Genomic DNA, 10,065 nt, shown 5'->3' on the forward strand with positions numbered 1-10,065 from the left:
ACAAAAGATAAAAAGAAAACGAGTTTGGTTGACTGTTGACTTATAATTGTTAAACCGTTGACTTCAAATTCGATAAAGTGTCTTGTAAGCTCATTCCTGAAAACAAAGTTTGCAAAAGATCCAAAGATCAGGAGCTTCAGATCCTAATCGGCTAAGTCACTTCCTTGTAAGTGTTCTCTTACCATGAGATAGACTTTACTTTGGTTAGATTCATTTCAATTTTCTAAGGATTCTACATGGTTCTTGAGAAACTACGGATTAGTTAAAGATTAATCCAGTCTTTGGTTACTACTGAGATTCTATAAGTCGTTGGTGGATTGATTTTTTAGAAATTCCGATCTAATGAAACACATAAGCGATTGAAATTTTTGCTTGGGAATATTTTCTGAAGGTTGCAGGTGTCTGAGAAAATGGTGGACGCTGTTGTAACAGTGTGTCTAGAGAAAGCATTGAACATCCTCGAAGAAAAAGGTCGAACCGTATCTGAATACGGAAAACAGTTAAAAGATTTGCAAGTTGAGTTGAAATATATGCTGTCTTTTCTCAAGGATGCAGAGAGGAAGAAGAGAACTAACGACGTGCTGCGTGACTTCGTGGTGGAATTACGAGAGCTGGTTTATGAAGCTGAGGACATACTCGCGGATTGTCAGCTTGCGGCTGGTGATGATGATGGTGATGATCACGGGAACGAGCAAAGGCCCTCCAACGCGTGGCTTTGGCGGTTTTATCCTGCCAGGGTTTCGTTGCAGTACAAGAAAAGCAAACGTTTGAAAGAGATCAATGAGAGGATAAAGTCGATGAAGAAGCAAGTGAAGCCTTATTTTGAATTCATAACGCCGAGCAATGTTGGAAGAGATAATGGAACTGATCGGTGGAGCTCTCCGGTGTATGATCATACTCAAGTGGTTGGTTTGGAAGGAGATAAAAGAAAAATCAAGGAATGGCTCTTTCGATCAAACGAGAGCGAGCTATTGGTAATGGCCTTTGTTGGGATGGGAGGGTTAGGTAAAACTACCATTGCTCAAGAAGTGTTCAATGACAAAGAGATCGAACATCGTTTCGAAAGAAGGATATGGGTGTCTGTGTCCCAAACTTTTACTGAAGAACAGATCATGAGAAGCATTTTGCGGAACTTGGGGGACGCGAGTGTTGGTGATGATCTTGGAACATTGCTGAGAAAGATCCAGCAGTATCTCTTGGGGAAAAGGTACTTAATTGTGATGGACGATGTATGGGACAAGAACTTGAGTTGGTGGGACAAGATCTACCAAGGACTGCCTAGAGGACAAGGTGGTAGCGTCATTGTGACAACAAGGTCAGAATCTGTTGCGGTAAAGGTTCAGGCCAGAGACAAGACTCACCGTCCACAGCTCCTCAGTTCTGATAACAGTTGGCTGCTGTTTTGTAAGGTGGCATTTGCAGCAAATAACGGTACTTGTGAGCGTCCCGAGCTAGAGGATGTCGGCAAGGAGATTGTAACAAAATGCAAAGGCTTGCCATTGACAATAAAAGCGGTTGGTGGGTTGCTTCTGTGCAAAGACCATGTCTATCATGAATGGAGACGAATTGCAGAACATTTTCAAGATGAGCTCAGAGGAAACAGTTCTGAAACTGACAATGTGATGTCTTCTCTGCAATTAAGTTACGACGAACTCCCTTCCCACCTTAAAGCATGCTTTCTCATGCTCTCTCTCTATCCGGAAGACTGTGTTATACCGAAACAGCAGCTTGTACACGGATGGATTGGAGAAGGTTTTGTCATGTGGAGAAATGGAAGATCTGCAACTGAATCTGGAGAAGACTGCTTTTCCGGGCTCACAAACAGGTGTCTAATAGAAGTTGTTGACAAAACCTATAGCGGAACCATCATCACTTGCAAGATTCATGACATGGTTCGTGATTTGGTGATCGAGATAGCGAAGAATGATTCCTTCTCTAACCAGGAAGGCCTCAACTGTCGTCACCTTGGGATTAGTGGAAACTTTAATGAGAAGCAGATCAAAGTTAATCATAAGCTGAGAGGCGTAGTGTCAACAACTAAAACAGGTGAGGTGAACAAGCTCAACTCAGACCTAGCTAAAAAATTTACAGATTGCAAGTACCTTCGGGTTCTTGATATCTCAAAATCGATATTTGATGCTCCTCTGTCTGAGATTTTGGATGAGATTGCGAGCCTTCAACACTTGGCATGTCTTAGTTTGAGCAACACACATCCTTTGATCCAGTTTCCTCGTTCCATGGAAGATCTCCGCAATCTACAGATTCTAGACGCAAGCTACTGTCAGAATTTGAAACAACTTCAACCTTGCATTGTTTTTTTCAAGAAACTCCTTGTACTTGACATGACGAATTGTGGATCACTTGAGTGCTTCCCCAAGGGTATTGGAAGTCTCGTGAACCTCGAAGTACTGTTGGGATTTAAGCCAGCAAGGTCCAACAATGGGTGCAAGCTCAGTGAAGTGAGAAACCTCACAAACCTCAGAAAACTTGGTCTTTCTCTGACTCATGGCGATCAGATCGAAGATGAGGAGCTTGATTCTTTGATAAACCTTAGCAAACTCATGTCCATTTCGATCAACTGCTACGACAGCTACGGCGATTATCTAATAACCAAAATAGATGCGCTCACTCCTCCACACCAGCTCCATGAGCTTTCTCTACAGTTCTATCCTGGAAAGTCGAGTCCATCGTGGTTGAGTCCTCACAAGCTTCCGATGTTGAGGTACATGTCAATATGCTCAGGCAACTTGGTGAAAATGCATGAACGGTTTTGGAGGATTGAGAATAATACTCACTGGAGAATCGAAGGTCTGATGTTAAGTTCACTGTCAGACCTAGACATGGACTGGGAAGTACTGCAACGGTCAATGCCCTACCTCAGAAGCGTTAACGCAAACTGGTGTCCAGAGCTAGAGTCTTTCCCGATCGAAGATGTCGGCTTTAGAGGTGGAGTGTGGACGAAAACACCAACGCACAGAACCTGATGGCACGGTTTAAGCAAATAGATCAATGTTTATTAATCAGCGACAATAAGTTGATGTATTACATATACGTTGATACAATGTAATGTAGCATTTGACCGTTTGGATTTCATATCAAAGTTTTCTTTTCTAATAAAAGTGTAAAACATATAACAAAAGAGCAAAACGGCAAAACAGAGACTAGCAGCAATGGCAACTCCTTGCTCAGTCAGAATCAGAGTCCAGATTCTCTGAGGACCTGACAGACCGCCGTATGCTCTCTTGATACTCGGCATCTTCATCATCTTCCTCTTTCTTCTTCTTGCTGAGCATTCCTGTTAAAGATTTTGCATAAGTAACAGTTCTCTAACTGAGCTGTAATTATAAAAGAAAAGTGGGTGTGAGGTTCTGCATACCCTTTTTAACCAGAACGTTCTCTAGCTTATTCGTGGTGAAATCATCCTTGGTGCCCAGATCCTGGAACCCAACTAGCCTATCCATCGCGATTCCCTTGCTAAGAATGATAAAGAAACACATACTTTATCAGTATACACCTAACAACAAACCCTGTATGTAAGAATGAATAGAAGAAAGAGGCGAAACCTGAAAAGAACAACGCAAGGCAAAGTCTTTATTGCAAGCTTTGTGACAAAGAAAGGAGCATTCTGCATTTATGTCAACCAAGCATTAGCTTCAGCAAAGGATTGGTCAAAAGCCATTTCCTTTTCTCTAACTTTAATCAAGTGGTTCACACTAACCTCTGCGTCCACTTTAATGAACTTTGTGTCCACATGTCTAGGCGCAAGAGTTTTCAGATGCTTGTCCATAATCCTACAATGATGCAGTGAGTGCATATCTTTGGTTACGAGCTCACATATCAGAAGACGAACAAAAAAAATAAGCTGATGGGAGATCTTACTTGCACCGGTAAAATTCCTTGTGGTAGAAATGACATATCACCTTCTCACTCCTGGTGACTTCACCCAAGAAATCTCCTTCGCTTACCTCTCGATATTCACCATGTCCTTGTCTTTTAAACGCTTCTCTCTTCTCAACTTCTCTCTGTCAAGTTAGAATCTTAGAAGGTTTAGTTCATACAGATACCTACACAACTAATTATACAGTATGATGCCAAAGTTATAACCTTAAGTGCTGCAATCCTATCACCGTGCAATCTTTCTAGCTCTGGATCCTACAGCACATAAACAAGTAAGTCTACTATAGAAGCTTGAAAATCTCAATACACCCAAAACAAAATAAAACAGCCCAACAAGCGAACATTGCACTTACATCCATAAGTTCATCAAGATCAACCTCTTCATTAACAGGTTTTGATCCTTGCGCTTTCTCATTTGCAAGAACTTCCTACAAATCCGTATAAACAAATCATCAAAAACATACAAGTACTCTACTCACAGGTTATCTACACAGCCCATATAACTCATCAAAGTCTATCACTTGGGCAGACATCAAACAAACACCATTTCAACAATGGATTTGCTTTTAACATAGATGAATCAATTCTTTGAATCTCATATACGTAATGAAATAAACTTACCAAAAGCATATATGATCGAACAATTTCCAAAATTTTGAGAATAAGGCAACTAGGAAATTGCATTTGATGGCTTTAAACCAAAAACTCAAAAGATAAAATTATTTATTTACCTTTTGATAATTTCTAGCAGCTGCAGCCATTACATTTCCGAATGCTAGATTCGAAAGGGTCGATTTGACTGCATCCGGATCCATCTTTTAGCACCCAAAAAATTCCACAACACGAATAGCATCAGAAACAACAATAAAAATATTAGGATTTAGAGATAGAAGAAAACTAAAAGCTCCAAAGATCATACCTTTTTCCAGTTCCTCCCCGATGTGAAGAAGAAAATACACAGCTTGAGAAATCAAAATCAAAGCTTTTTCAGTTTTTTTTTGTTTCTAACAATTTCAAATCTGGAGCGGAAAAAAACAAAAAAAAAAAAAAAATCCCAAAATCAAAAGATGAACACAATACAAAGGTAAGTTACAAGAACCAAACGACTGCGTTTCGTTAGATTAAAAATGAATAATGGGCCTTTTCATATCTAATGGCCCATAAGGCCTAGCTAAGCTAATTTTTTTTAAATGTCGGTCGCTAACCACTACTACGCTACGCCGAGTCGCCGACGTCTTTACATGCCATGTGTCTCACTCTTAATCAATACAGATTTAACTAATGACACTTTTTATGTCGGCCAACACAGATGGAGTAAAATATCTAATATGAATCTGATGCTCAATTCCTATCCAAAATGAAAATTGCGGTTCTATAAAAGTATCATCCAAGAGCTCATTTAATCTTCATCGATCAAAAGTCCTAAGTTCCATCAAAAAACAAAGTTTTCTATATATCTAAGAAAAGAGTCAGAAGTTTATTTTGAGTCGAAGAAAGAAAATGGATTCTTACCAGAACCAATCCGGAGTGCCAAAGAAGGGAATTACTGAGAAAATCATGGAGAAGCTCCCAGGTCATCATGCTCCTCATCACACTGGAGGAGCCAACCCTGCTTATGGTGCTACTAGCGCTGGCGGTGTTCACCACAAGAAGCAAGGAATGACGGAGAAGATTATAGATCAGGTGACTCCCGGCCATCATGGAACTCATCAAACTGGTTACGGTGCTACTAACACTGGTGGTGTTCACCACGAGAAGCAAGGGATGACCGAGAAGATCATGGATCAGGTGACGCCAGGCCATCATGGTGGATCACACCAGACTGGAACCCACACGGGTTATGGTAACACTGGCGGTGTTCACAACGAGAAGCAAGGGATGACAGAGAAGATTATAGATCATGTGACGCCAGGCCAGCATGGAACTCATCAGACTGGTTACGGTGCTACTAACACTGGCGGTGTTCACCACGAGAGGAAAGGGATGACGGAGAAGATTATGGATCAGGTGACGCCAGGCCAGCATGGTGGATCACACCAGACTGGAACCCACACGGGTTATGGTAACACTGGCGGTGCTCACCACGAGAAGCAAGGGATGACGGAGAAGATTATGGAGACACTTCCAGGTCATCAGGGGTCTCACCAAACTGGTACTCACGCGGGTCATGGTGCTACACACACTGGTGTAGTTCACCACGAGAAGAAAGGTATAGTTGAAAAAATTAAAGATCAGTTGCCTGGTCATCATGGAACCCATCAAACTGGAACCACTACGGGTTATGGTAATACTGGAGTTGTTCACCACGAGAAAAAGAGTACGATGGATAAGATCAAAGAGAAGCTTCCTGGTAGTCACTAAACTAGAATCATTTTAACAAGTTGTTTAATTTGAGAATAATTAAGTATCCTGGACCTGTATTGTATTGTTTTTTTAATATGATGCTTTTAAATAAAGCGCGTTTATGCGTATATGTATGTGATTCGGTCGTTGATTTAATATGAAGTTTCCACTTTTGATTTCGTTTATATATAGTTGGTTTTTTATGTTATGATAATATGTGAATTATTTTATCGAAATTGAACATTATTATCAGGGGGAATGAACTACTCTGTGACCCCCAAAAAAACTAAAAAGCCAAAGATACTTCAGCAACTAAAGCTGAAAGGAACTTGGAAGAAACTAGACATGTGTAAAAAACCATTGAGAGAGCAGACAACCACAACCTTTTAAATTTAAAAGTGGATACAAAGTACAGTATGTATGAGGAATTAAAGTACCAAATTTATCCATTGACTTGTATATCTCTCTCTTACTCTCCTCTCCTTTATTTGATCCCAACGGTAACAAACACAAATTACATGTATTTGCTTAATTAAAAACAAAGATGAATTTGAGAAAACTTATTCGTTGTTCTTATTGTTACATGTGTGTGTAAATGTGTTAAATCCTAAAATTTAAAAATAGAACATCAAAGGTGGAACAAGAAACACAAACGAAACGACGGCGTTTGCTAGCAATATGGAGTGTTGTTTTATTGCATGCAGGACCATAAAGTCCAAAATAAGATATTTATTAAAGGGATTAATTAAACGAGGTGGGTGGATTAGTAGTAACGGACATGTGTCATACCAACCACAATTGACAATACCAACGTCTTACGTAATCGCCGCGTGTGTCGCTCGTAATCAACACAAATTATTTTAAGTATGTGTGATTATGAGCCCTATCCAAAGTTGCGGTTCTATATAAAAAAAAAAAAGAATCATTCAAAAGAGTCTGAATATCGTCAAGAATAGTTTCGTCTATAGTTAAAAAAAAAGGTTGAATTTTCAATTGTAACTTGTAAGAGGAAAATGGAGTCTTACCAAAACCAATCCGGAGCTCAGCAGACTCACCAACAGCTTGACCAATTCGGTAATCCAGTTTCAACTACCACTGCAGGTCCAGTCATCGCTGAAGGTGGTGGTTTGAGTGGCATGCTTCACCGTTCTGGGAGTAGCTCTAGCTCTAGCTCGGTACGTATACTTCTGTTTTCTGCAATTGCTTTTGCGATATTTAATGTACTTTCTATATCACCAAAATATATTAAATTGTTTCATTTAATTTGACTTCACCTAATTATTTCCAAGAATGTCTATTTTTAAAAAGTAAAATTTAAAAAAGGAGCGAGAGTACTTTTGCTTTGCTTATATCAAATACATACGTGTAAAATTTAAAATTTATAATATTCGCAACCTTCCAACATGAATACTTCGAATTTCAAATATGGGAAAGTGTTGCAAAAACTTATTGCTTTTTTTTTTGTTGATGTTCTACTAATTGTCACGTGTGTGTGCATGCATGAAGGAGGACGATGGACTAGGTGGGAGGAGGAGGAAGAAGAAGGGAATAACGGAGAAGATTAAAGACAAGCTGCCGGGTCATCATGAGTCCAACAAGACTTCTTTAGGTTCCACCACGACGGCCTATGATACCGGCACCACCGTTCACCACGAGAAGAAAGGCATGATGGAAAAGATCAAAGAGAAGCTCCCGGGTGGTCATCATTAGATTCACTTTTATCAACCTGTTTGCGTATATGTTATATGGTACTATATATTTTCATTTCACAATAATGTTTTAGTGTGGCTCTTATTAAGAACAATGCATATGACGTACTCTTTTAACACAAGGGTCGTTACGCCTATATATGTTTGTTGAATGGAATAAATATAAGCCTCTCTTTTTCGAATCATTTATGGCTCAAGCCTTCTATTGTTTCAAGTGATACAAATTTAGGTAATGTTAGCACACGGGCCGATTCACGATACATCGATATATTTCCATTTAAAATAACAAAGGTGATATTGACATTTTCTATTCCCAACACGAAGGAATACAGAAAAGAACGAGAAATATGGAAACTATATATAGATGTAACGAACATAATATGTGAGTGTTGTACGTAACATTCATACCTGTCACACCTTCCTCTATAAATTATTCAACCATGCAATCATCACTTCCCAATCATCCTTAGAGTCCCATTGAATACAGAAATGGTGAAGTCAATGGTGTGCATTGTTCTCGCTCAATTCTTACTTGCTGCGCTCTTACCTCTTTCTATGTGTTATCGAACACATGAATGCACAAGCGCGGCCTCTCTCTCCCCTTGGTTTTACGACAACTCCTGCCCAAAAGCACAAGCCATCGTTCAAGTCTTCGTCGCCAAAGCATACTCCATTGACCCTCGCATGGCTGCCTCACTGCTTAGGCTCCATTTCCATGATTGTTTCGTCAATGTTTGACAAAAGCTACTCTATTCTTCAAATATACAATGTTTGACATAAATAAGGAGATATGTTCAGTCTTACTATACATACTTTGGTTGGTGCAGGGATGTGATGCTTCCGTTCTTTTGGACAGTAGTGGAACCATAGAAAGCGAGAAACGATCAACTTCAAATCGAGACTCTGCTCGAGGTTTCGAAGTCATTGACGAGATTAAGTCTGCCTTGGAATATGAATGTCCTGAGACAGTTTCTTGTGCCGATATCTTGGCTCTCGTTGCTAGAGACTCCGTTGCAATTGTAAGTCAATCCTCCTAACACATATCATTACGATTTATAATTGTGCGTAATTGTAACAAACACTCGTTGATTTTTTAATAATCTACACTAGTGTGGTGGACCGACTTGGGAAGTATATCTTGGAAGAAGAGATGCAAGAGAAGCAAGCTTGAGTGGTTCCATGGAGAACATTCCTTTTCCCGATTCCACGTTACAGACAATTGTCAACATGTTCAACCTTCAAGGACTCGATCTCACCGATCTTGTTGCCCTCTTAGGTATATTTCTCGTCCCTAATATATATACACTCGACCAATTTGGTATCTTATAATAACTTTTGAGTGAATTACAAAAGTTTCTTTTTGTTGTAATTGTGGTTAGTTTAAGTATATTGAGTTTATTTATGTTTCTTGAAGCCATTGATTTTAATAATTAAATGTTTAAAATAACGATGTGTAATTGTTATTGGATAGTTAAAAGTTAACCCATCTAAAGATACAAGCTAAAACATAATATTATTGATAAATTATAAATTCTAAAACTTATAAATATGATTCAAATGTAGGGAGTCACACGATAGGAAACTCGAGGTGCTTGAATTTCCGACAAAGGTTATACAACCATTCTGGAAACAATGACCCCGACCAGACTTTGAATCAAAACTACGCCTATATGTTGCAGCAGGGATGTCCGATTTCGGGGGAGGACCAGAAACTCTTTAATCTTGACTACGTGACGCCTACTAAGTTTGACAATTACTACTTCAAGAATCTGGTGGACTTTAGAGGACTCTTAAACTCTGATGAGGTTTTGTTCACGCAAAGCAGTGAGTCCATGGAGATGGTCAAGCTTTACGCGGAGAATGATGAAGCCTTTTTTGAGCAGTTCACCAAGTCGATCGTGAAGATGGGGAACATCTCACCGTTGTTGGGGACGGATGGTGAGATCCGGAGGACCTGCCGGAGGGTTAACCATGATGTTTAAGTAATTTAGGTTTGATTAATATTAGTCTTGATTTGTGTAATATTATTCTTATTTGTTAATTAACTTATGAGTTTGGTTGGTGGTTGCATGGTTTACCCAAAAACATATTGATTTTTATTGCAACTGAATTTGCT

The 10,065-nt window shown here is 39.4% G+C and overlaps 5 protein-coding genes across 5 annotated transcripts; 4 read left to right on the plus strand and 1 right to left on the minus strand.

The window, feature by feature from the left end:
* The first annotated feature begins 14 nt into the window (after positions 1 to 14).
* LOC104783997 (disease resistance RPP13-like protein 4) lies at positions 15 to 3,119 on the plus strand. The gene is made up of 3 exons (XM_087453219.1): positions 15 to 166; positions 392 to 471; positions 556 to 3,119. Exons 2-3 carry the CDS (start codon positions 411 to 413, stop codon positions 2,982 to 2,984), a joined length of 2,490 nt encoding a protein of 829 aa, XP_087309345.1. The 5' UTR covers positions 15 to 166; positions 392 to 410; the 3' UTR covers positions 2,985 to 3,119.
* On the minus strand, positions 2,993 to 5,194 carry LOC104780926 (thioredoxin domain-containing protein PLP3A). The gene is made up of 9 exons (XM_087453220.1): positions 4,817 to 5,194; positions 4,629 to 4,712; positions 4,251 to 4,325; positions 4,105 to 4,152; positions 3,880 to 4,022; positions 3,719 to 3,791; positions 3,564 to 3,625; positions 3,377 to 3,474; positions 2,993 to 3,295 (listed from the first exon to the last, which is right to left on the minus strand). Exons 2-9 carry the CDS (start codon positions 4,710 to 4,712, stop codon positions 3,186 to 3,188), a joined length of 693 nt encoding a protein of 230 aa, XP_087309346.1. The 5' UTR covers positions 4,817 to 5,194; the 3' UTR covers positions 2,993 to 3,185.
* Positions 5,195 to 5,397: 203 nt separating this feature from the next.
* Positions 5,398 to 6,425, plus strand: LOC109132686 (uncharacterized). The gene has a single exon (XM_019244710.2). The coding sequence runs from the start codon at positions 5,398 to 5,400 to the stop codon at positions 6,256 to 6,258; it is 861 nt and encodes a 286-aa protein (XP_019100255.2). The 3' UTR covers positions 6,259 to 6,425.
* A 704-nt stretch (positions 6,426 to 7,129) lies between these two features.
* On the plus strand, positions 7,130 to 8,134 carry LOC147942721 (dehydrin Xero 1-like). Its single transcript, XM_087453221.1, has 2 exons — positions 7,130 to 7,415; positions 7,747 to 8,134. The coding sequence occupies exons 1-2, from the start codon at positions 7,254 to 7,256 to the stop codon at positions 7,948 to 7,950; spliced, it is 366 nt and encodes a 121-aa protein (XP_087309347.1). The 5' UTR covers positions 7,130 to 7,253; the 3' UTR covers positions 7,951 to 8,134.
* Positions 8,135 to 8,333: 199 nt separating this feature from the next.
* On the plus strand, positions 8,334 to 10,034 carry LOC147942722 (peroxidase 36-like). Its single transcript, XM_087453497.1, has 4 exons — positions 8,334 to 8,681; positions 8,777 to 8,968; positions 9,060 to 9,225; positions 9,513 to 10,034. The coding sequence occupies exons 1-4, from the start codon at positions 8,439 to 8,441 to the stop codon at positions 9,929 to 9,931; spliced, it is 1,020 nt and encodes a 339-aa protein (XP_087309623.1). The 5' UTR covers positions 8,334 to 8,438; the 3' UTR covers positions 9,932 to 10,034.
* Positions 10,035 to 10,065: the final 31 nt, after the last annotated feature.

Source organism: Camelina sativa, chromosome 6 (assembly GCF_030686135.1).
Source record: "Camelina sativa cultivar CO46 ecotype springtype chromosome 6, ASM3068613v1".
Classification (NCBI taxonomy): domain Eukaryota; kingdom Viridiplantae; phylum Streptophyta; class Magnoliopsida; order Brassicales; family Brassicaceae; genus Camelina; species Camelina sativa.

Coding starts and splice junctions, on each gene's coding strand:
- LOC104783997 (XM_087453219.1), top strand. CDS start 411: ATGGTGGACGCTGTTGTAACAGTGTGTCTAGAGAAAGCATTGAACATC. Junction 472..555: donor GAACATCCTCGAAGAAAAAG/GTCGAACCGTAT, acceptor TCAAGGATGCAG/AGAGGAAGAAGAGAACTAAC.
- LOC104780926 (XM_087453220.1), bottom strand. CDS start 4,712: ATGGATCCGGATGCAGTCAAATCGACCCTTTCGAATCTAGCATTCGGA. Junction 4,023..4,104: donor ATAGGATTGCAGCACTTAAG/GTTATAACTTTG, acceptor CTAACTTGACAG/AGAGAAGTTGAGAAGAGAGA. Junction 3,626..3,718: donor TCATTAAAGTGGACGCAGAG/GTTAGTGTGAAC, acceptor ACATAAATGCAG/AATGCTCCTTTCTTTGTCAC.
- LOC109132686 (XM_019244710.2), top strand. CDS start 5,398: ATGGATTCTTACCAGAACCAATCCGGAGTGCCAAAGAAGGGAATTACT.
- LOC147942721 (XM_087453221.1), top strand. CDS start 7,254: ATGGAGTCTTACCAAAACCAATCCGGAGCTCAGCAGACTCACCAACAG. Junction 7,416..7,746: donor GTAGCTCTAGCTCTAGCTCG/GTACGTATACTT, acceptor GCATGCATGAAG/GAGGACGATGGACTAGGTGG.
- LOC147942722 (XM_087453497.1), top strand. CDS start 8,439: ATGGTGAAGTCAATGGTGTGCATTGTTCTCGCTCAATTCTTACTTGCT. Junction 8,682..8,776: donor TCCATGATTGTTTCGTCAAT/GTTTGACAAAAG, acceptor TGGTTGGTGCAG/GGATGTGATGCTTCCGTTCT. Junction 8,969..9,059: donor CTAGAGACTCCGTTGCAATT/GTAAGTCAATCC, acceptor AATCTACACTAG/TGTGGTGGACCGACTTGGGA.